Source organism: Nymphaea colorata, chromosome 1 (assembly GCF_008831285.2).
Source record: "Nymphaea colorata isolate Beijing-Zhang1983 chromosome 1, ASM883128v2, whole genome shotgun sequence".
Lineage (NCBI taxonomy): Eukaryota > Viridiplantae > Streptophyta > Magnoliopsida > Nymphaeales > Nymphaeaceae > Nymphaea > Nymphaea colorata.
The window spans coordinates 35,515,150-35,540,152 of NC_045138.2; the positions used below are offsets into that span (position 1 = coordinate 35,515,150).

General features: G+C 37.0%; 1 protein-coding gene across 3 annotated transcripts; it reads right to left on the reverse strand.

Annotated features, from left to right (window-relative positions):
* Nucleotides 1-1,193: 1,193 nt before the first annotated feature.
* Nucleotides 1,194-24,690, reverse strand: LOC116255054 (DNA gyrase subunit A, chloroplastic/mitochondrial). Of its 3 annotated transcripts, none has more exons than XR_004172807.2 (28): nt 24,098-24,689; nt 23,486-23,555; nt 23,245-23,310; nt 21,701-21,802; nt 20,612-20,656; nt 18,876-18,974; nt 18,683-18,769; nt 17,153-17,223; nt 16,926-17,034; nt 16,666-16,728; nt 11,850-11,915; nt 11,633-11,721; nt 11,314-11,362; nt 9,703-9,789; nt 9,541-9,634; nt 9,023-9,093; nt 8,853-8,942; nt 8,309-8,434; nt 8,017-8,174; nt 5,163-5,244; nt 4,911-5,075; nt 4,714-4,815; nt 4,218-4,333; nt 3,723-3,840; nt 3,181-3,235; nt 2,977-3,076; nt 1,900-2,047; nt 1,194-1,760 (listed from the first exon to the last, which is right to left on the reverse strand). XR_004172807.2 is itself a non-coding variant. In XM_031630800.2 (28 exons), exons 1-27 carry the CDS (start codon nt 24,508-24,510, stop codon nt 1,954-1,956), a joined length of 2,787 nt encoding a protein of 928 aa, XP_031486660.1. In that variant the 5' UTR covers nt 24,511-24,690; the 3' UTR covers nt 1,194-1,760; nt 1,917-1,953. The 3 variants fall into 3 exon arrangements, 1 of the variants encoding a protein (XP_031486660.1); XR_004172813.2 differs by having other exon boundaries at nt 23,245-23,321; nt 24,098-24,237; XM_031630800.2 differs by having other exon boundaries at nt 1,917-2,047; nt 24,098-24,690.
* Between the last annotated feature and the right edge of the window lie 313 nt (nt 24,691-25,003).

Genomic DNA, 25,003 nt, shown 5'->3' on the forward strand with positions numbered 1-25,003 from the left:
GGCAACAGGCTGTATATATATAAGAAACTTGGCGGAGGGATAGGAGGAAAAATTCCTGGGCATGTAGTAATCTCGGTGTAGCACTATCCCTGCAAAATATATGAGGAATAGGTACTCATCGCCTTTTGCTGCCGGGGTCCAACGGATATTTATAGTAGTCCTCAAGTATTCAACAGTTTGCAGGACCATGGATGATACCAAGAACATGCCAATATACTCTATTCTAATAGTGGTGGTAACGTGAGATGCGTAGCCGTTGTAATATGGCGTGCATGTAACATCATGAGACATGTCTTCTTCAATCTGCACGAACACAATCATGTTGTTATGCTGCAACACTCTCTCCACACATACTCCCGAACAGAAGAAAACATCATCGGAAAACACCGAACCTGGATGGCCTCCTTGAACCAAGCATTAATCCTCCTGTAAGTTTTACGCCCAAAGGAACAGTGGACATTATTGTAGGTATCACCAACAGGACGTTGCTCCAAACCGGAGATGAAGGTTGGCTTCGGCAGGTTTTACAAGACACACTTATGCTTGACGATTGTGCTGTTGCTATAATCCCAGTCCACAGACTGTGACTTGCATTGTCCAGCATCACCGTGTCCCATTGTTCATCTCCCAGCTAGAGGTCGAAGGTGGGCAGCATGTTCTGGCCATCGTAGTTGCCGTACATGAAAGAAGCTCGAATCAGGAATCGGTTCCCCAGTCAGTGGTGTCAAGCTGTGGCAATTTCTTTTGTTTCCCCAGAACCGATGTAGGGGATTTTTTTTTCTGAAGTGCAGATGTAAACTGGTTTATCCAGGGAAGTCGACCTTTCTGGATGCCCGCCGTTCAGATTTACACATGTTTACGGACGTGCCTTCCTTATGACCTTAATTTGAAAGAATCTTCTACTCAAAATCATCGCTGTACTTGCAGTTTGACAGGTAGATGTTCAAAGATAACAAAAGCTCCCTTTCTGCCTCTGATCTGACTACTCATTGTTTCCACTACTCCACACAAACTGGTCAAACGGAACCCCTGTAAATGACGCTTTGAAACGCTCGTTCAAATAAGATGAAACAAAACAATTTCCCCGTATTTTCAACTCGAGTAAGCCAATTCAGGCTTAACATGGCTTGAAACAAAAGCGACACGAGTGTTCCATCATCCGCTTCAATTCAGCAAGACCAATTTGTTTGGAGTATAAGCACAATATTTTTGGAAAATTAGGATCTCACCTTATAGGGCATTAGCTGCAGTCAAGAAAATATAGCCTCAATTTGAAATATAAAAACTTGAAATTGAATCGAACTTCTGAAAGGGGCAAAAGAATAGGACCCAACAAAAACCCCTCGAAGTCTTCATCTGTATACAGCACAACAATGCAAATCATGCAATGCCAACTGAGCTCATTCGTTAACTTCTGAGGATGCATACCGATGAATGCACCGAAATGCCATTACGCCATGTTCATTGCAGACATACTCCGAGTGCAACAGGAACCAGCATGTGCCAGAGCCCAATAACTTGATGGGCCCACTATGGCATTGTCTTTAAATCCCTATCATCAGTCCTTCATAGAAGTCGATCCTGTCCATGGATCATAACAGCTCCATGATCCTCACCTTCCACACCAACGTATAACTACCATTCATCACTCAAAAGCCTCGAGGCAGAGCTGCACAAATCGCTGCATTTCAAACCATGGTTGTCCTATGTAGTTACATAACTGTAGATGTTATCCAGCAGCCTGCACCTATGCTTAATCCCTGTATAAATATATAGGGAAAATAAACCATCAGAGGAGGTTCAACTGATGCAGCTTGCAGATTATTGCAAAAAGGAAAAAAGAAAAAATATTTTTCAAGCTTGTGATTCAGAATGAACCTGCACGTACAGAAGGCTTACCACTTTGGTCTTCTAACCTGTAAACTACCCAATGGGACACTTCCACAGTAGATATCATTCTTTGAACTCAGCATCATGATCTGTTGCAGATATCAGTGACGCAGATTGAATCTTCCCCGCAAGCTCCAGTCTCATAAGAATAACACCCCTGGAACACCACAAACAAACATTGAGCACTCAAATCCTGCTTTTATTTGTTGCAGAAGCATGAAATGAAAGAAATTCCGAATTATTTTCACAAAGAAAAAATTATGGTATAGGACCCTACTCAAATCCAGACAAACACTCGGAAGTATTGCTAACACATCGCATCAGCCAATAAGTTGCATATTGCCAATAAATCAAAATTGACAAGGAGTGCAAAACTGCCCCCTTCCACTATCAGTCAATATAGGGGCCCTATCTGCAAAATTGGTTTTGTATTGACTGATACACAGAAGCAGCTATTAAATGTTTTTTTTCTGAATTTTAATATAGAAAATCATTTTAGATGGCCACTACGGGCTGAAAGACACTGATGGGTACTAGCCCAAATGCCATATTGGTTTGATAAAAAAACAGAAACTGATTCCATATATATATAAAAGATTGCTAGTTTGCACTCAAGGCCAGCAGAATGTGATACCACATGAAGAGCATGGATGTTCATGCAATATTTCAAGGCACCAAATTCATGAGATGTCTGTTCAGTTTGACCAACAAATAACCACCCAGCATGGAAAGAACTACTAGTTTCTGGAATGAAGTCTTAGAATGCAATATGAAACCTTGAGGATGCTCGAATGAGGACTGTTTTAAATATATGAACATTTGTGAGTTCCTTGATCACAGTATGACATAATAATTCATCCACCCGGTTTGGCAAATCAACTAAAAAAGGCACACAATGCAACATCATGTTCACTTCGTTTCACGCATTGCCATTTGGTCAGCTTAAGTCTACAAAAAGTTGCAACTGCTACATCGTTAAAGATGAAGACAAAGTTTGCTTTGGTATAATAAAACCAGCTAGATAGGCACTTGGGAAATAATTATCAATTGTAAATGAGAAGAACAAGATGACTTCATCAATCTTACCTTGCAAAACGTGACTGGATTGAAACATCTCTAACCTTGATTCTATTGACTGTTCCACTTTGACTTACTAAAACAACTTGTTCATCACTTTCACCATCATCTAGCACAAAGTAACCACTGATATAAGTTATACACACCCTTAGCAATAAAATAAAACATAAGGTAAGACATGTAAAGCCATAATCAAGAAAGAAAACAGAGTACCAGATAATGAAAACCCAACGACAAAGACAGCAGCAATATGGTCATCTGGGTTAAGCTGTCAAACAAAAAAACCAAAACAAAGATGAAGGGTAAATCAGCATTTCATTAGCAACTTAGACCCACGTACATCAAAAATTTAATCAACAGCATAGCCATAGATAACCATCTCCTAGCCGCAACACTATGACTGCTCCAGAAATGCACGAAAAATGGCTAGTATGAGACTTCCCTTATCAACCAGACTAACCTATTTATGGGCAAATTAACATAGCCTTGCGGCTTGCGCACATCAAACACATCGTATTTATTGCTTTCAAACTACATTATACTAAATTCTACGTGTGAAAGCTGACAATGGACACCTTTTGTACCCTCCAGCTGCATCCATGGGACATAAAAAAAGAAATTACATCGAAGATGCAGAAGTCAAGTACACGTATTAACTGACTATTACAAACTATGAATACTGATGGATGAAGCACAATGCTACCTAAGTTGCAGCTTCAAGGAGGTTATGACAAGGAAAGAGACATCGGACTTACCTTATAACCAACCAAGCCAACTCTCCTTAGAGGTGACAGTCGGAATTGTCTTAGTGATACACGCTTCCCATAACCACCTTCTGATATGAAGAGCAGCCATGGACCTGCATCTTTATGCCTGCAGTGAAAAGTTCAGGAAATAATGTGATTAACTCTATTACGAAACCAAATAAAACAATAAAGAAAGAAAGACCATGGTACAGAAGAATAAGGACCGCCAGTTAATGAGATAACTACAAACTTGAAAAACTCTGATCTGACTGGTTCTTCCAAAATGTGATATTTGTCAATTAAGCAAAAAACTCAAAAGGAACTCTCATGTCCATGAAAAACAGGCAAATGCTGCTTAAGCTTCCCACAAACAAAAACTCAAAACAACCAGCTAGAAAACATCAACCAAACATGACCATAAATCCAAACAATGACATCAAGAAACTAAAAGTAGAACACGAAACACAACTTTAGCAGCTGAATGCTGATTTACGGTATTCTTACTCTCTCTGCAAGTCTTTCTGCATTGATGCTGGAATAATGTCCATACATGCCATGCGGTCCGAGTCCTTAAGTTTCATTGAAACCACACCACGTGTGTTTCTTGAAAGTGCCCGAAGCTGAACAAAAAGGAATGCAAAAGAGGGAACTTGTCAAATTCTCCACAGAATAAAAGTTCCTGTACTTTCAAAAACACAGTTTCCAGACCCTTTGGAAAGCCCCCCCCCCCCCCCCCCCCACCCCCAAAAAAAAAAAAGAGGGGAGGACTCATAACCACAAAATCAGTTAGAAGCAAAGAAATATGGCACTGTCATTTAACAAAGAAGGGATTCCAAGGGAAGTTAATGTTTTTCACTGCATAAAATTACTACAATTGTTAGTGACATTATTCATTTCAAAGAATCTAGAAAATATTGAATTTTGAAACCAAAAATTACAATGCTACGATTCAAGATGCTAGACAATCAATTATCATACCACATTACAAAATCTTACTTACACTATTACAAGAACTTAGAAGGACCATCCCACTCTGGGAAGCCATTGCAACAATGTCGTCATTTGTGCAGCAACGCACCCACTTTAATTCATCACCAGGGACCTGTTAATGCAAAGCATACCAAAAGTTTGGGAATGGGAATTAAGAAATTTTTATGAAAATAATACAAGCAATGAGGAAAAGATGACAGGACTCACAAGCTGAATTGCAATTATCCCCGTTGATCTAATTGCTGAGTAGAAGTTCAAAGATGTTTTCTTGATAAATCCATTTGCTGTCAACATAACAAGATATTGATCTTCAGCAAACTCGCTCACTGGAATTATTGAGGTTATTCTTTCTCCTTCAGATAAAGATAGTATCTGTCATGTGCATCATAAACGAAGACACACTGTAATGAAACTGATACAGCTGACTAGTAAATGAAATTAGAAGACTATACTCGGTACCTGGACCAATGGTGTGCCAGCAGCTGTTCGAGAACATTCAGGTATCCGGTATGCACGAGAAGAGTAAACTATTCCCCTATCACTGCAAAGACAATTTAACACATTTCATTGTCAATTGGAAAAGGAACAAGTGAAAAAGGAATTTTAAGACTATCAACCATACACAGTTATCTTATAGCATTCAAAAGAAAAAATGAATTGAAAAATAGAAAGCTTGAAGTCCAAAACTCAAAAGAAACACATGTAGCTTGATCTTGTGGAAGTTCCATTTGAGCATTTGTCTGGAGCCATCAGGCTAAGAGTGACATCCAAATTATACAAGAAACAGAAAGAGATCCTTGTGCAACATTATAAGTACATCTACCTTATCCACACAACTCATCCCAAAATGGTTTAGGTAACTTAGTTCAGGAAGTCCTTCAATTACAGTATCAAAATCAAGTTATGCAACAGATTTTCACGTAAAAGAGCAAGTTATACAACAGATTTGCAAGAAAATGGTAAAAATAACACCAAATATAACAGCATTTCAGACATATAAAATGGGATCAGTTTACAACTTGATGAAAATCTTAGACCGCATTAGATGATCAAACTCCACATTACCCGTGTACCTGCTTTCTCTACAGTACACAGCATATTATTAACATTATAAAATAAAGATCTTTCTTGCAATTCCCAGATGAGTGGATTTTGCACATCGCCATTACAGAAATCTGTACAAATAGGATGATATAGACAACCTTTTCTATGTAATTCCATTCCAACCATCATGTAAATACAGTAGGATAGCATGATATAGACTATCTTTTCTATGTGTGCCTGAAGAAAATTAAGTTAAAATGACCAAATATATGTTTTACGTTCAACCAAGATTTGCTTCTACTTGACAACTCCTACAACATTGGACAGATGTCAATATATGCTGATTGCGACATTTATGCTGTGATTAGAAACAAAATTGCAGTCTCCGTAACTGTCTGGACATAAAGATCAGATTGTTCACCATCAAGTAGCTGAATGCCACGATTAATTCCTAGAAGTATGACCATTTCTTGACATTTGATTTGATTAATTACTATAAGTCTGGATGGTTTTACAGTTTGAAGAAAAAAAACTGCATTTTGTTGTATTAGCAAACTACAGCTTGCAATCAGAGTGGCCTTATATTAATTTTTACTGACATCCAAACCATTGTGTAAGTAAATAAATAAACCAACAGACATACGTATGAACTTGCATGCAAGTCATCTTAAGTTCTTAACACACGATTCTGCTCAAGGCGAAAAATACATATCCATAATAATGGAAAAAAACATTAGCAGGCCAATAATTATACATGCAATGCAGATGCGCACTTGCACATGGTCCATTAGGCATAGAAGCTTGGCCCACTTAGTAAATCAGCAAGATTGAGAACATAAGACCAATTAATAATCCTGAACCCAATACAATGAAGCCACTTGTTACATACTGATTGGATATGTTCACATAAACCAGGTAAAATGTGGGGTGATAAACAAATAGGTAACAAAACAACCTAGCTAATCAAGTCTGATTTTCAGGAAGCCCACAAACATCTTTTTTGGGTTTTGAACGGTGAGGTTTTTCTCAGGTATAATACGGAGAGTTGGAAAAAACAGAAAAAGTACAGTAAATTTTTAAAAACTTAAAAAATCTTATGAATTAGGGAAAAAATAAATGAGAAAATAATAAGATAACATAAAAAAATAAGTAGGTAGACAACAAATAAAAATTAGAAAATGGAAACAGTCTAGCATTAGAAAAAATGCGAAAGATGAAAAAAACGAGAAAAAACCGCAAAAAAAAATCTTTTTCTCTTTTTTCGTTTTGGCATTTTTTTTCAAAACAAAACGGCATTTTTTTTTATGTTCTTATTTTTTGCATTTTTAATGTTTTTTCAAAAAAAAAAAACGTTTACTCAATTCTAGTTTCATTAGTATGCCTTCCTTTACTTATTTCAAGCACCAACTAATGTCATTAATTTATGTTTTCTTCCCCTTATGCACGACGTTGGAATGAGTAAGATGGAGAATTTTGATTTTTTTTCTTCTAAGGTGAGACATGAACTTGGTAGAGGAAAAGGGCATGCCCATTTGTGAACTAACCATAGAACCAGGTGCCTTTGGCTAATAATAGAAGTTATGATGAGCAATTTGAAATATTGAAACCTTTTGATAATGTCAAAACGGAATTTATTTTTAAGTTTTTTGACACATTACTGCAGCTAAAACATACCACTTGATCGACCATTATTAAGAACTTCACCCAATAAACTCTATATTATCATTTGCTTTCATCAACAGCACACGCAAGGTTTGATAATTTAATGCAGAAAGCGAATCCTAAATTGACGTCCCTCACCATACATAGTACATTTATGATGCCTAGCTTTTTACAAAAGTCATCTTTTCACATCAACCACACCTGCAGCTTCATATGAAAAGATTCAGACGTGCCAGTTTCAGACAAGGGTTTAACTGTTTGAAAGCAGACTAGATGTCTGTCTCATAAATAACGGAAAAAAACAACCAAAATCATATTTTTAGTTCACGTGAAATTAACCCCAAAAGGAACACCGGATTTTCACAATGTGCCATTGCAAAGTTCCACCAAGCGAAAAAATAACATAAGTTCGATTAACTTTCATGGCGAGTCCCTTCGGTCTCCCAAGTTTTGAGAAAACAGAAAAGTACAAGGCAAAGAAAAAAGGCCACTGGTTGGTTTCCCTAATTTTCAGAACTAAAAAGTTTATATTTTTCAGAAAAAAGCCAGCCATGCACAACTTTTAGGCATGATATTATAATTTTCAAGCATAAAGCATGCTTACTACCTGAAATAAAGAACATGATCGTGTGTGTGGCAGACAAGGAAGTCAGACATCAGGTCATTAACCCGCATTTTCCCAACAGATTTTCCAATTGTTCCACGATTTTGCAGATTAAATGTGCTAGGTTTCATCCTTTTGACATATCCTTTCTCACTGAGAGCCTGAAAGGACGAAAATAAGTTAAACAAGCAACCCATTATTATTAAAATAGTTGAATCAGCAAAAAAAAAAACACTTAAAATGCAGCATGGAAGATAAATTGACAAGTCCTTAAACTGGAATATTAAAACCATACCAATATAATCTCTTCGTTAGGGATAACATCTATTTCTTCTAATTGACTACCTTCTGCATCCTCCAACACTGAGCGCCTTGGAGTTTTAAATTTGTTCTTCACTTCAATGGCTTCTTGTTCTACCAACTAAAAGTTTAAAGACATATCAATTCCTGAACACGGACTAGGAAACCAGTATTTACAAGAATTCAGTACTTGAATGACACAATTAAACATCAGCGATTCAGCAGAAGACTTGAAACAGAGAGAAAGTAGTGACCATGATCTAAAAGCAACAACCAAAATCAGCAAAGGGTATCCCAATTAATTAGATGATCCAAGAGGTGCAGGATATATCTTGCCTAAGCAAGAATCAAACATCAATTTTGTACATCATATAAGTGCAAGCTGATTTCATTTAGCACATCATGCAATACCAAGAGCCAAGTAGAATATGAACAAACATCCTTCCTTCTGATTACTAACTAAGCAAATATACAAATAAATATTAGCACATATTTAACCATGAATAAACAAGAACAAGGAAATATTTGGCATGGCGGACCTGTAGTATACTTTTTCTGCTAGAAAGAAGTTCAGTTAATTTACGAATTTGCTCCTTTAAAGATTTTCTTTCATCTACAAGCTTCTCCCTCTGCAAAAATTGTCCATATTGTCAATCAAAATGATTCATCAAAATATGGAAGTAAAAGCATGTAAGTACTATATCCAGACCTCAAAAAGGGAGAGCCTCCGCAAGGTTATGTCCAGTAGAGCTTCAGCCTGCTTTTGAGTTAAATTAAAATCTGAAAAAAACAAAGAATGCACTGGATCTTCATAAATTTTCACAACTAAATCAGGAAAAGCCACATGACATTAAAAAAAATATCTAAGATATCACATGATTTCCTTCAACAAAGGAGCAATATTAACAAGCTATTGAAAAAATAAGTGATTTCCCACAAGTCTTTTCTTCTGTTGGAAGTTCACAGATTATGGGTTCTTAAAAAAACAGCTATCTTATGCATTTGCAAACTCTTGCGGGACAGAACAATGCAAGTTTCACAAGCATCAGCAAACATTTCTGCAACTTCTTTAGGACTGCACTTTAACTAGATTACACTGACACATACGAACACACCAAATCGTGTCATGTATAAAGCAAACTACATAAATAAATGAACATGTGACAAATGATGCTCCAACAACCACCACACATTCTGTAAAAATCTGACAAAGTTATTGTGCATTACCATTTTGCAATGCAGTCGAAGCCACCTTGTTGTTCTGGGTTTCTTTAATTGTACGGATGACAGCATCTAAATTTTCAATACCTACAATAATACCCTAAAGAAGCAAGCTATTTAACATCCAGTATGGTGAACATGGAACCAAATGGAGTTCTTATATAGTACCTCTATGACATGCTCTCGTTCTTGAGCTTGAGCAAGCCTAAACTTGGCACGTCTTTCAACAACAGAACATCTAAAATCTAAAAAAGCCTGAAAAAAGGTAAAAACAGTACTCAGAAATCATTCCGCATAATCATCACAAACTTGTACAGCATATGCCTCTTAAAGACCAAAAATATTCTAGACACAGCAAAATGCATGATAGCTGGCTCCATTACAAAGTTTGGAACCCAATACCAGTTGAGTCCGATCAGGAATGAATCCACAGCATGTACATGGGAAGAGTCAATCTGTTCTTTAAATAGGCATGAATCTTAGACCTGATCCACAAAACTGTGGGTAAAAAAAAAGACAGATGAGATAGGTCAAAAAGGTCTGGTCTGCCAGTTTGGTCAATCAAATCCCAACTGCTTACAGTTAGGGATGTTGAATGAGTCAAGCCAACTTGGGCTCGACTCGAGTACTACACATTTATTAAAAGAGTTGACTTCGAGTTAAAAAATGAACTTGATCAAGTAAATGAGTCAATCTCAAGCTACGCAGCCTCAACTTCCTTAAACTTGGTTCAGCTAGCAAAAAGAGAATATGTATAGAACGTTTCACTATATTATCACAAAAGACGGGTAGTTCCGATGGGCTTGCATGCGGGTAGCAAGCATGAGGTTCTGTGTTCAAATTTCCTTTGTGCTATTCATATTGATTTTTTTTTTTTTAAATAAAACATCTCAGCTAAGCTCTAACCAAAGCGTAACTTGAGCTTAACCGAGCCGAGTTCAAGCTTCATCAGCTTGAGCTAGCTACCTCGAGCTTGAGCCGAACTGGAGTGGTGGCTTAAGCCTTAAGGCACCCAACCTGAGTTCGAGCTGGCCCAGCTTGGCTCGAACGTGGCTCATAAACAGACCTACTTATTCATTATAAGTATGTTGCGATCGTATTTGTTAATCTTCCTTAGTTCAAACCTTTACTTGCAAAGTTGCAAATCTCATTTTTCACCATAATCTTGGAATCATATTAGTTAATGTACCGCAGTTTGAACTTTGACTTTACTTGCACAGTTGCAAAAATCTCATTTTCTACCATAATCATGAACTCTACATCTTTCAACTCTAAAGGACCATTATAATGTCTTTAAAAAAACCATATCTAACATGCTTCATGCTTGTAGCAACATAAGAATCAATAAACAAAGGAGGCCATGAATATTGACTCCTGCAAGGTTGCATTCTGTCATATAAAATCAAAATCAAGCACAATTTTCACAAGGACAAACCAAGGAAAGTGACCTAGATGGTATATCAAAACGTGCAAGCCAAGGTTTGATGAAGGGACAAAATTATGTAAGCAGTCAGTGAAGATTCAAGGAGGTACAATATGCTACAGTAGCCACAAAAAAAAAAAAAAAGGAACTATCACACTAACAATACTCCATCATATTAAGATGACCAAAAATGACAAATAAGATGCAAATATTGATTACACAAGATGTATCCATGCTCAGCTAATCATAAAGCAATACAGTCCAACTCTGTGTGTGTTTGTATTAGAGAGCTCTAAATCAGTTATGCCATTGCATGAATGGCAGCAATCCACAAGCCACAAGGAAATAAACATCACCTGAAGCAACTCTTTGAGACCCATCAGTTTCGGTTGTCCATCAAGAATGCTGAAAAGATTAAGAAAAGATGAAACTTTTTCATTACAGAATAAGGAGATGTTCATTCACAAGTAAGCCCAAAAAATAAAGCAAGACTGTTGACTTGAAAGTTGAAACTAAAAAATGTATCAGAAAAAGGCACATGATTTTCCCATTAGTTTTATAGTCAATCTACATTGCCTAATCTAACGTCACAGGATCTCAATGGAGCCCATTTATTCACTTACATGAGAGACGAAGCAAACAACAATCATGTCAATTACATAATGAGAAACTCACCCTACCATGTTGCAGCTGAAACTAGATTGCAGGGAAGTAAGCCTGTACAAATTGTTTAAGACAACAGATGGATCCGAGCTTCTTTTCACCTGCCATAGAAGGAAACTCTTTCAAATGGCAGAAGGGTAAAAGAGTAAAAAGTGGAAGACCGAAGACCATCGAAGTTTGGCCATCCGTATTGCTTTTAAATGAATAAAAAGTGCAGCTTTCTCAGTACCTCAATCACTATTCTCATACCAGACCGATCACTCTCATCCCTTATATCACTTATACCCTCTAACATCTGCACCACACAAACAAGTGCTAAGTACGACCATGATGGCTATGCAACACAAATCAAGAAAGCATTCTCACCTGAAAATACAGTTCATAGTTTTAACTGCCATGAAAATACCATCATTAACCCAAATAAAATGGTACGAAGATTGACAACACAATGAGAGAGAACAAGTCAAGCCATGTAGATGCTTCCAGTAAGCAAAATTTGCAAATTAAAATAATGGACAAAGCAAGTATTACAAGCCATTACTTAGAAGACCAAAGTTGATAATTTTACTCTTGAGCTACATCACATTAATGTGGCTGAAGGTGCACCATTTCTCAGAAACATTTGTGCAGGAATATATATATATATATATATATATATATATATATATATATCCCTGCACCCAAGTCCTTTGAAAAATGGTGCACGTTCACCCACGTTCATGCATTCATGTGGGTACAAATGAAATATATCTATTTAAATTAGAGAATAAGAATATAAGCATCAATTATCAACAGCTGCACCTGCGACGCAACCTATACACAACTAATGCAAAGTTGCAAACACACCATAATGTATTGCTCAATGTTGTAAAAGGTGTAGCGTAACGTGTTCGGTCGGAGCGACTTATATGCCATATTGTAACATATCGCCAAAGTAGCATAGTGTATCGCAAAATTAGAGAAAAATCATTTAAACGTCAAAAAATCCAGAAAATAAACAAAAATCAGAAAAAATAAAAGAAAATTGTACTCAATATAAAAAAAAAATCATAAGACAAGAGACATTCATGTATATCAACAACACATTCAAAATAAGAAATCAGAGATTTAAATTAACATAATAAGCATCCATCACAATTTTAAACTTGAAACTTTTATAGAATTTTAGGACTTGGAGTCTTAGTCTCTTAGGACTTAAATTACACCACAAGTCATAAGTTCAAAACATATAGTTATCATCTTTCATGATTCAACGATAAATCAATAATCCTCGTCATTTGCATCATCATCTTCATTTTCTTCATTGATTGCTTCTATCCCTTTTGTTGGAATGTCACCAACATTCCATTGCTATCCAGCCTCTCCTTCTTCAAAAAGCTTTGTTGCTCCTTCAATGTTCAAAAGCATAACAAATGCATTTAATAATTTCTTTGTCTCAACTTCATATTATAACGAACGAAAAGAAGGTCATTCCACCTTTTATGTTCCAGCCTATTTCTCTTCTTACTATGGATGTGCTGAAATACACTCCAATTTCTTTCACATCCAGTTGCACTACATGTTTGGCTGAAGATTCAAATTGCAAGCTTCTTTAATTCTGGGTAGCCAAGCCCAAACCTGCTCCACCACAAATCTAATAATAGATGGAAAGTAAATACGAAATAGTAAATATATGAGAAGGTAGAAAATAGAAACAACAAATAAAATGACAATCAAAAAGTAGATAAGATAAAGTCCCTTTTTCTAATACCAGACGCAAGGATGTCTTGCATCAAATTGTTGTGTCTCCCCCCATGTTACCATAACAAGTATCATATTTGTTGATCGACACATGGACAGCTTCTTATTTTCTATAATCACTTACATTACAATATCTCAATACAATCAATCCAACATGTCATACTCGACCGCTTTGTCCTAAAAGTGGGAAGATATTTAATAGCAGGATTTAGGTACTATGCTGCGGCATGAAGTGGGCGATAAAGTTGTCCAGACCACCTTTCATCTATAATCTTCCATATAGGCATGTACAACTTCTTTTTTCCCTTCAAATTATCTCTAATAGCCTCTTTTGCTTTGTTCATAGCCTCGTATAAATATCCAATAGAAGGTCTATCTTCATTGTCAACCAATCTGAGGACTTTCACTAGAGGTACACAAACCTTCAATAAGTTCTCACATGATTCCCAAAATTCATTGTTGAATATGGTATCACAATTGTTGTGGCCTTTTTTTTATAGGCATGTGGATGTGCAGCCCAATCACCACTTGAAACATCTGCCTGGAAAGATTTTTTTGTTTGACTATACCTTGCACAATCAAAATATTTGTGGCAGTGTTTGTGCAGGTCGAATAAATTCAGCCCCATGAATTTTCTCATCAAGTTCAAGATATATTATAAATAAACTTCGTGATTTCTTGGCATTTTTTAACTGTCCACTTCATATGATCTCTTTCGCCAAGATCCTGAAGCATTAGATTTAAACAATGAGCAGCACATGGGCTCCAATAAAATGTCATGTATCGTGCTGGTAACATTTCATCTGCAACTTCATAATTTGTTGCATTATCAGTGATAAATTGTATGACATTCTCAAGCCCAAATTTTTGTATAACTTTATAAAAAATCTCACACAAAACATAAGCAATCTTAAGAGTATCAGACAAATCAATAGATCTTAAGAACATTGTAGCGAAGGGGCAATATGCAAGAAAGTTTACCAATGTTTTGTTCTTGAAGTCCGTTCACTTGTCTGCCATTAAACTACAGCATGTGTCATTCTAGCTTAATTTTAGTTAATCACAATATGCCTTAACATCTCTAACTGCATTATTAAGAATTTTACCTCGCAATTTATGATAAGAGGGCATTTTATACCCTCGGCCTACAGAAGCGATCACATCTGCTATAAGATGAAAATAAATAGTTTGTTGCATTAAAGGGAATGGATGTGTAATAGAACCACCTCCCTATGGTATCATCTGTTGTGGCAATAATATCCTTTGAACACATGGTTGTACGAATCTCAGGCCGAACACTTACAGCAATATAAGTGGGGGGAAATTTCTTGATCGAACCGAATCCAATACTCAACCTCATAGTAGGTACTCTACAACCACCAGTTCCAATAGTACGACCATGACTCCTACCACATCCTTGTGAAATTGTACTTGCACTTCTTCTTTTTCTGGTTGCAACTGAAGAACTACCTCTATTGCATGATGTCTTCCACTTTGTCTATTCCCAAACTAACACCAACATCTTCTTCTTCGAGCTTAACATCTTCACCTTCGCTTCCTTCCTCTTCATGTGGGTCCCTAGATCCTACATCTGCATCATGCATTTCCTTTTCAATCCTATTGCTTTCACGGCAATAATAAACTCCAAACATTGGTGCTTGACATAGGGTGGCAATGGGTTCTCTTGGGAGCCAGTGCATTAAGCCACATCGTTGTGTGTACCAGCTATATGGTGTTTAAAGCAAGAGATCCTCTTGATATGATTTGCTTACAAAAAATTACATGTAACTTTTAACCTATCTTTGGGATTCACCCTTGTACATCACTGCCATGCAGGGTCCGACATTATATCTTCATAAAACAAATAAAAACCTATGATTAAATGTAAGAAATCAACGATTCAAAAGTGAAAATGAATAATTTTTACCTTCTTGGTGTTAGAAACCAAAAAACCCTCTTTCTCCAAGCTTCCCATTGTTTCCACTACGAGAAAGCTTCTTCACTTACTAGTAGGCCCTTCCAAATCAATGAATCCTTAGTGATTTTCATGAAAATTGGCAAAAATGGTACGTATCGTATGATACACGTGTGTATCATACAATACAGATAACATTGGTATTGCGTACTTGTAACTACAACATAAGAAGGGCTGAAGGTGCTTTATATCTATTTTAGATTACATCATTGAGAATATTTTCTCAACCGCCTTTGCCGACTGCAAATGCAGACAGCCTAAGAGACCCTCGGTTATTTGGTGATGAACTCCTTGCATTGACTTCTCCAGAAATGCATAGTGAGTTTTTTATCCTTTTTATATGATATATTTTATGTGTCTAGCGTGTGCTCTAGAATGAAAAGGTACTCAAAATTCTCCTCTCCTCTTAATCAAGATTGCCTTTTGCTTTCCTTTAGCACAATAGAATTGATGAAAACCAGAACTGCCCTTCACTCCAGCCTTCACGCTCTGAATTATTTGTATTTTGACAAGTAGATTTTAAAGACCCATGAGGTAAAAGATCTAATAAGCAATGACGTTCCTACTGCACACTATTTGAGCAACCCTTAGATAAACAATGGATTTGGAAATCATAGCACATGGTTGCGCACATATGCATGCACATATGCAAGTTGTGAACATCACAAGTTGGTTCCTAGAGAGAAGACCTTTAAATCGCTTGGCCAGTTCCTAAAAATAATAGCTCACATAGTCACAAGACTTCAAAAAATCAATAGAAATCAATCCAAAGAAATCCAAATGATTAAATCCAATCGATAGACCATTATTTTAGTTTTGTAACAATAAAAGATAAAAACTGGAAGCCCTTCACTTAGCAGTCTTACCAAAGCTCCTAGACTCCTAATCAGTACTGAAAGCTACGCTTGAGCCTAAAGAGCTTTTGCAGACAAGTTAAGGGTTTGAAAATAATCAATAAACACAAAGACACAGACACATATCCATGCACATGTGTGCGTAAGAAGTGCAAAGGTCAAATTAAATGAAAATGACTCGCTATATTGTGATTCGCAAAACTTGAAAAGAAATGAACTGAAAAGGGGCCAACGTGATTCAGAGGTAAATGATAGTCACCAATCTCAACTTCATCCAGCGACAAAGGCTTATTAAATTGGTTTTATGCCATACTAAAACAAGTAAAAAACTTGTACTTTGGCAACTAGAGCAAAACACATATAACTTGACTGTCATTTAATGAAATTACCAATATCTCCAACCAACAACATTGTTCACAAACAGACCATGACCATATTGGATCAAATGAAAATTCTTCAGTCTAGCAAAGCAATACCTTACTTTCCACAAGCTCAGCAATTTTCTCAATTAGAGAAGCTTTATTGGTTTGATATGGAATCTGCAATAATTCCGAGGAAAAAAATGCATAAGCAAATAAAACTACAAACATGCCATCATGCAAACTGCAAGATTGTTAAAAGAAATGTATCAAAATCTGGGATATCCTGCCAGTAGTGCAACAAAGAACAAAAGATTCAGCTGGCCACAGCTGACGCATAACTAATCCTCTGATATTGTGAAACTCCAAAAGGTTACCTCTGTAATAATAATTGCACTCCGCTTAGCCTTTTCTTCAATCAATTCTATGTCTGCTTTCCCTCTAAGTATGACACTACCACGTCCAGTCCTATATGCTTGCAGTATCCTACAGCGGGAACAAACAGTAAGCAGTTAACATGGGATTATGCTTACACTGAGGATTCATATGCTTCTATTGTGGCAACTGCCAAATGGACACAATGACAAAAACGTTAGTTACATACCCAGCATTTCCCATTATTTGCCCTCCAGTTGGAAAGTCAGGCCCTGGCATATACTCAAGCAACTCTTGAAGCTTATTCAACAAAACCAAGAAACAAGCATTTTGTAAGTCATAGAACAAGAACATAGTGATGATTTCCTAAATGAGTGCCTGACAGTAACAAAATTTTCATATCAATGAAGGTATACGACAAGCTCATTGCTGGTGATAAGTATGAAAGAAAATGTGAGGACTAGGACTTCAGGCTAAAGAGCACTCACGCACACCAACTCTTGGTGAAAGCCCAGCCTCCACTTCGTAACAGCTAAAATTTCATTAACATTAGGGTTGTAATCCCCTGCTCAGTTATATACAAGCATTAAGTGGGTTGGGTTAGGCTTTCTAATTCCTTCCCCGACCCAAAGTACTGGGTCCATTAACCACACACTAAAACAGATGAAAGCTCAGACTAAAGCAAATTACTAAGCTTAACAGACGCCTAACAAGTTGGCTCAGACCAACTACTAACAAAAACCACAAACCAATAATGCCTAGAAGGCTAAAACACAATGACATGTCACAGCAAAATTTCTTTGAAAACAAGAAATTCATCAAATAACCTACCAAATATAAAGATTAGTTAGACAAAAAAAGGGTTGAACAAAAACTACTACCCAGTGCATGACATTAATTCACAGCCTAAGTTGTTAAAATTCAGTAGTCAAAAGCAGATTGGTCAACGCCCTAAAAAGAATAGTCATCTGCATTATCCCAACTTCCCAAGTCATTTGACTAATATTCAAACCATCAACTCTAAAAACAGAATATTTGAAAGTGATAATAGTAAAAGATATAAAACATCACTATGGGTCAAGTAATCCACATAGTTCATCCCATTGCACACAAGTTTGTGGGATGACAATTTGAAATTTAAGTGTCTAATGCCATTATACTACATATTTATGTGTGACTGTGCACTGAGCAGATACATATCAAAGGACCATGTGCATATACACACTAACGCACATACAGTTTAAGGAACAGAGAGAGAAAGAGAGTCCAAATCTGAATCCAAACAATAAGGAAACATATGGCATATCTGACTCTCATAACAATTTTTTAATTTCTACTGTTACTCTAGAAAAAGGGTAAAACAACAAAACTAACTTAAGGTAATCTGCATGCTAACAGCTGGTCAGCGACTAGACAACCTAGTTGATGCACTAGTTACCTAAATGGTGTCCTTGTCGACTTTCAGGCCAGAGACTAGTTGGTGCGGGCTTGATGACTTTCAGGTCATGAGGCCAGAGAGAATTGATGCAGTAGTAACCCAACTAGTGCCTGAGACTTTTAGATCCGAGGCTTGTCACCAAACCATTGACTAGTAGGTGGTTTGACAACCAAGCTGGCAGCCCACTCTAAAATTGCAGAAGACAACAGGAAGCACTCAAAGACAAGATCACAAGAACTTCTATGCATTTCTAGTGGAAAAAAAGTTGTATAATTTTGAAATCACCAGAAAAGGGACTAAAAGAGATGAAAAAGGCCTAACCGTGGCTTCAGGATTATGAATCAATACAGAAAGAGCATCTACAAGTTCCCCAAGATTGTGTGGAGGTATGTTAGTTGCCATTCCAACCTGACCAAACAAAAGTAAGAGATAAGAATGAGATGATGAGCATGGAAATTTAGCTAAAAAAAAGGAAAAATAACCATCCACTTCAGAATATGGTGGTTGACATTACCGCAATACCAGATGAACCATTCAACAAAAGAGATGGAACACGAGCAGGCAAAAGAGATGGCTCTTGTTGAGATGCATCAAAATTGGGGACAAAGTCTACCTGCCATAGAGCGGTTACAGATACAAGAAAAAGTCAAAAAGTATGCAAATAAAATCTCAATACAACAAAAAAATTAGTCATTGCGGTTATGGTTTGCTCCTTCCAAGCAATCACTTTTTTGTTGCAATTAGCAAACAAACTTCTTTCCACATTTAAGAACCTTGTTACCATTGAACTTTAGATAAAGAGGGTTTATATTTTCTACGAAAGATGAAAATGAGAATGAGATGACAAAGATTATCAATGAAGTTGTTTTCATTTGTTATTCGCATTAGCATTGAACAATTTTGTCTTGTGATGTGATGTATAGTGTACATAAAACTTGGTTTTTGACGTGTTATGGATCTTCTGACTTACTTATGAGTTATTATGTAGATCATCTTATAAATTATGTTTCTTGATGTCTTAGTTCATGTTGTGTTGCTATATGATATTATGACCACTTTAATGTTTGTGAAGTAACTTCATACCTATAATAAGCCTGCCATTATGTATAACATGTTTTTCCATTAAAAAAACATTTTATTTTTCTTTATTTTTCTGATTTTTCTCTATTTTTTCTATTTCTTATTTTTTAATTAAAAAAATAAATTTACGTACACATACGATACATTATGATACAATGTATCTATTGGCCTGACTGATACGGCTTACGATACGCTTTTTACAACATTGGTTAAGAGCCCATGCAAACACACTTAAACTCTTTCCTTTCATTTATATAGCTGAACAAACATGTTATTTGACAATTTCTTTTCTTTTTACTTTCCTTCTTATACAAATAACCACTTGAAATAGCTTTTTCCCTTTACTTCATCATCAATCCATCCCTTTTTCCCTTTCATTTCTACTCTTTACTGGCCTCTCTTTTCTCAACATCCAGACATAATGTTACTTTCAAACCACAGCCCATAGGCAGAATAGATTACAAAAAAAGCCTCATGTCATGAACCTCAAGCTGTTTCCTTCTTTTTCTTTTCCCATAAATAAATACCAAGAGGATTCATTCTTCATTGGATTCAAAAATAAGTATTGGACCAAAAATTATAGACTGCATCTAAAAGAAGACAGCAGATTTGACTAGCTAATTCCATGTGTATGCACCATCACATTAGCCACTAGGAAAGAATGCAGTTACCTACAGATGTTGGTCAAAGAAAATAATACTTAACCTCGCCAGATGGGCAAAATTTCTGTTCAGCATATGCAACAGGCGTTCCGCATGATACTAAAGAAAATGCTTGCAAATTAAGGAAGAGCTGTCTTCTCTAAACTCTAAAGTGAGTCGTCAAAAGAGACAAGGTCCTTTAACAAGTTCATGCATTGACACACAAATATTTACCCAAGGACCTAGCTACAATGTGATACAGAACAGAATTGAGAGATTTGTAGTCACATACTAAATAACAATCTAAGAGTACAATCATATACATATGCATGGATATGTTTACAATTGCAAGTAAATTGCAAGTACGAACAAAAGTTCATCTCATCTTCCAAAAAAGAGAGAGAAAATCAAAGTTCATATGCAAGGAAGCAAGACCTAAAAGAGAACGTCTGCATACAAGCAAGCAAACAGAAACTGTCATATAGACAAACAAAAAACATGACATAGATCATCTGTTAATTCAACTCACTGTGTTTTCTTCAAGATCAGATAAAAGCACGACTTCAGTAAGTGCCTGCAATTTCAAGCCAATAATCATCCCATAAGACATTTCTCAACACATACCAGATGGTGGGGAACCTTTCCATAAGGTGAGAAGAAAACTGGATCCAATGAAAACTTTTAACAATTCAAAAATAAATAATCATCCAAGCATTGCCTGTCTGTCATTACCTAAAAGCGCTATAAGACATTTTTAGAGGAAATTGGGAATTAAGAAAAATTAAATAAACACAGCAAGCATTCAGTTCTTAAATCTCAGTGGTGCACTGATCGCCATTATGTGAATAAAATCCTACAAAAGATGCAAGTTAAGAAAGATATCCACATGATGTATCTCATGCTCAAATGAATTCGGGACTCGACTAAGAAAGAAATGAATCCTTGACACCATGGAAATATACAGGTAAGAAAAATAATCAACTCTTGCCAATCTACATCAATTCAACCACCAATAACTCTTGGAACCATAAATGCCAGCATGGACCACAAAATACCTGGCATTTGAAGTCTAAAGTTGCTGGACTAGAACTTGTGTACAGGAAATGGATTTATCAAGAGCTGTTAGCAAACCCCTGATTCTTGACCAGGAGTGACACCAAGGAACATTCTTCTAACATTCAGGTCTGACATATGAAGGATTATACAGAAGAGGCTTGTCGCTTTTCATGTCCTCTCTTGCTGCCATTTCCCTTGTTGCCAACAGCTATCGTCTTTGCAATTTCTGTCAACGTTAATGCACTTTTTCTACTTCCCATTTCCCAAGGATTCTAGATCAATGTTTTCACTTTCTCTCTCTTTTACTGAAAAGTGAAAACCTCACAAATACGACATAAAACTTTCCAATTTATGAAAACTTCAGGAGACTGCTAAACTTTCAGTTGATGGGTAAATCAAATGATTACAATTTGATATTCTCAAATAACTGAATATTGGCCTAAACACCCAACAGGAAACTGGAAGTAAAACAACATGTTACAGCAGAACTCAACATAGCATAGAAATATTGTCAAAAATAAACCATTTAAAACGTCCATGTATCATTAGCAATGAATCATACCTCCAATCTGCACTCTGTATATCGCATTGCAGCAGGAGGATCTGCATCAATTGAACCAAAATTTCCATGGCCTTGAACAAGTGGCGAGCGCATTGAAAAATCCTGAACATTTAAATGTTGTTACTATTGTGACAACATTGAAGAAAAAATGCATTTACAATTTTCAGGCAGCGAAAGGATTTGTAAACCATTTTTCAAATAAAAAGAAGATAAGTATAATGGTTAGTTCATCATGTGCCTATCAGACAAGCAACTAAATCAATCAATTTCATCCAAACTATTAATACACGGGCCCGCTGATCTTTTACACAAGGATTATCAGCTCAACTGAACATTCCATAGTTCTAAAACATCCTGGCATAATTGGAAAAAAAACTGCCAAAAAATATAATAGTTGTTCCTGACAAACCCAGCTGCCTTAGGCAATCACATTAATTGGTTAGTCTACTAGCTTAGCACAATTTATCAATATAGAAAAAAGGCACTTGCGTCTACATACAGACCAAATAGGCTATTCATTTGTCGGCACACAGTTGCCTTGACAAAAGGACATCTTTGGGTTATAAAAAGAACTGAGAAAAAATGCCTCAAGTGAGATACAAGTTCCAACATGAAGCAAAGGAACAGATGAAATTCCCCTGAGAACCTGCCCTTCAAATTAACCTCGCCTGAGGACACCAGATATGTCTTTTCCAATTTAAATATGTATGGCTAGATCACCTAAACCTTCAATATCTTAGGGCAAGCAAGCTCTATATGTTACACACACACGTATCAGTATACATATTTGTACTGCTGCAGACATGGAAATGCAGCTAATTAGCGAAAGAAGATAATCACTGCCTAGGTGGCAAGGGTCCAAAAAGCTTAGTTCAAGACTAGATAAGATTTTAAAAATTTCTAAGACAAACTTAAGAATCTTTTACAATGGAAAACAACAAAAAAGAATCACATACCCAAAGACAAATACAAACCCCAAATATTATAAAATCTTTACATAGACAAACCCAAAAATAAAGCTTGTGGGTACAATTTGACTTGTTTATATGTGGTTCATGATAATTGAAAGTGATTCACAAGTGAATAAGAAATGTTGAACATGATCCATCTACTACCAATGGCAACATAGATATATGAGCAACTTGTGGATGATTAACAGTGCAACAACTGTGGGATGACCAAAGTTGTGCTTTGTAAAGATGACATGGAGATCTTAGAAACAGTCAAACAAAAAATCCAGCACAACAACTGTGGGATGAGCAAAGTTGTGCTTTGTAAAGATTACATGGAGAACTTAGAGGCAACAGTCAAATAAAAATCCATAAGATGGAAGGCTTGCAGACATGCAAGAGGAATATCTTGCAGACTTATACAGTGGAGGCCCCCATATTTGTTACAATCTCATCAACTAATCACTGATGCAATGCAATTTACTTAGGTTCACTGCAACCATTGTACACTAAAAAGTTGAAAAGCAGAAGTTAAGTAACAATTAATTAATAAGCAACATTCCAATAATGTAAGAACCTCATTATCTATATTACCTGTGCCATCCTGACTAGCGAATCATAGACAGCTGTATCACCATGTGGATGATATTTTCCCAGTACCTGTGGCAAGACTGTCAGCAGTAAAACGAAATTCATGTAAAATTCAAGAAGTACATGAATACAGAGTTACAGTAAGGCAGTTCATTTCCAAACATTATGACCGTGAATCCACACCCAAGAAACAACTCCACAACTTCATGCACCCAAAGAATTAAAGGATGCATGACAATTTTACCTCTCCCACAACCCTGGCACATTTCTTGAATGGCCTTCGAGATGAAAGGCCAAGTTCATGCATAGCAAATCTGAAACAAAATACTATGAAATCAATCAGCAAAATGACAAATATTTTGTACTCAAGCAATATATAATTTCATATATGGACTCGTGAAGCATATAATAAACTTCCTCAACTGGCAAGCAGAAAGATTGGCAACGGAAAATAAATGTAAATCTTAATTGACCAGTACAAGTCAAACCCACTAGAGCAAATCGCACCGTTAGGCCACTACGTTAAACTTGAGAAAGCATGGAAGATACCAATAAGATTATCAAATGAGTTCATATTCAATAAACCAACCAGGCCTGATGAGCATGTGCACTACGTAGAATCAAAATTCTAGACATATCCTATCGGAAACTGATGATCGGAAGTCGTAATGTAAATAAATCAGCATAAGAAAGGAAGTACAATAAGTAACAAACTTGCAAACGTCGTTGAACTGTAACACGCGCTAAGCAAAGACGGTCGTATCGGATATGAACAGCTAAGAAAACAGACCGCCCATCCATGCTACAAGCAAACAAAAGCGGATAGACCGCAAGAGCCAAAGAATGAGGACTTAACAGTATCCGCCGATGAACCGGCTTCAAACCATCGCGCACGTCCGGCAAAGCCCGTCCAACCAGAACCGACATCGCGTAAGCAAGATACGATTCCGTCGCCTCTTTATGAAGCTCCGTCGTGACGACTCTCCTATCCTTAATAGCCAAGCTTCCGTTCCCTCCCCCAGCACCCTCGTCCCTCTGCTCCTTCCCTTCACCGGCCTCCTCCTTCACTGCGGGCGCTCCGTCGGTATCCCTTCGCCGCGCTCGGATAAACCGTGTAGCCCGCCGCGGCCGGACCGATGACAAAAAGCGAACCTTGGAGCCAGGATCGCAGCCAGAAAGCAGAATGGACGGGTAATGAGCGCAGAGGTTGCAACGCCGGAATCGAACGATCGAGGCGGAGGTGAAGCGAAAGCTCGCAGAGAATGCCATGGAAGCGTCGATAAGTGAAGATAACTCAAACCTGATATAACTCCTTCTTCCTCCTCCGCTTCCTTTTCTTAACGGAAGGATTTCAGAGAAGATAATGCATTTCCTCTTCTTCCTGGAGAAGCTAAAACCCTAGCGCGGTAGATTTTGCAAAAGGGCGCGAAGATTTTGGCTCTCATCATCTTGGCCGTCTTATAGAGGATAGAGAAGGCAGTTCGGGTTCCCCGGTTTGGACACGGTTCAGACACGAAGAGAAAGGTCTCGCGGTTAGTTACGGTGCCGCGGTTCGGACACGAAGGTCAGGAGTTCTGCGGTTCAGATACGAATCAGACACGTAGGGAAAGGTTTGGACACAGCGGTAATGGTTCCACGGTCCGAACACAGAAGGAATGGCTAACGCCGACTGTGCACCAGAGCTGATACCGCCGAGTTTTTCTCAAATTGATTAAATAATATGGTGCAGGACTTTCGCAAATAATACTTGGTTTCTTATATA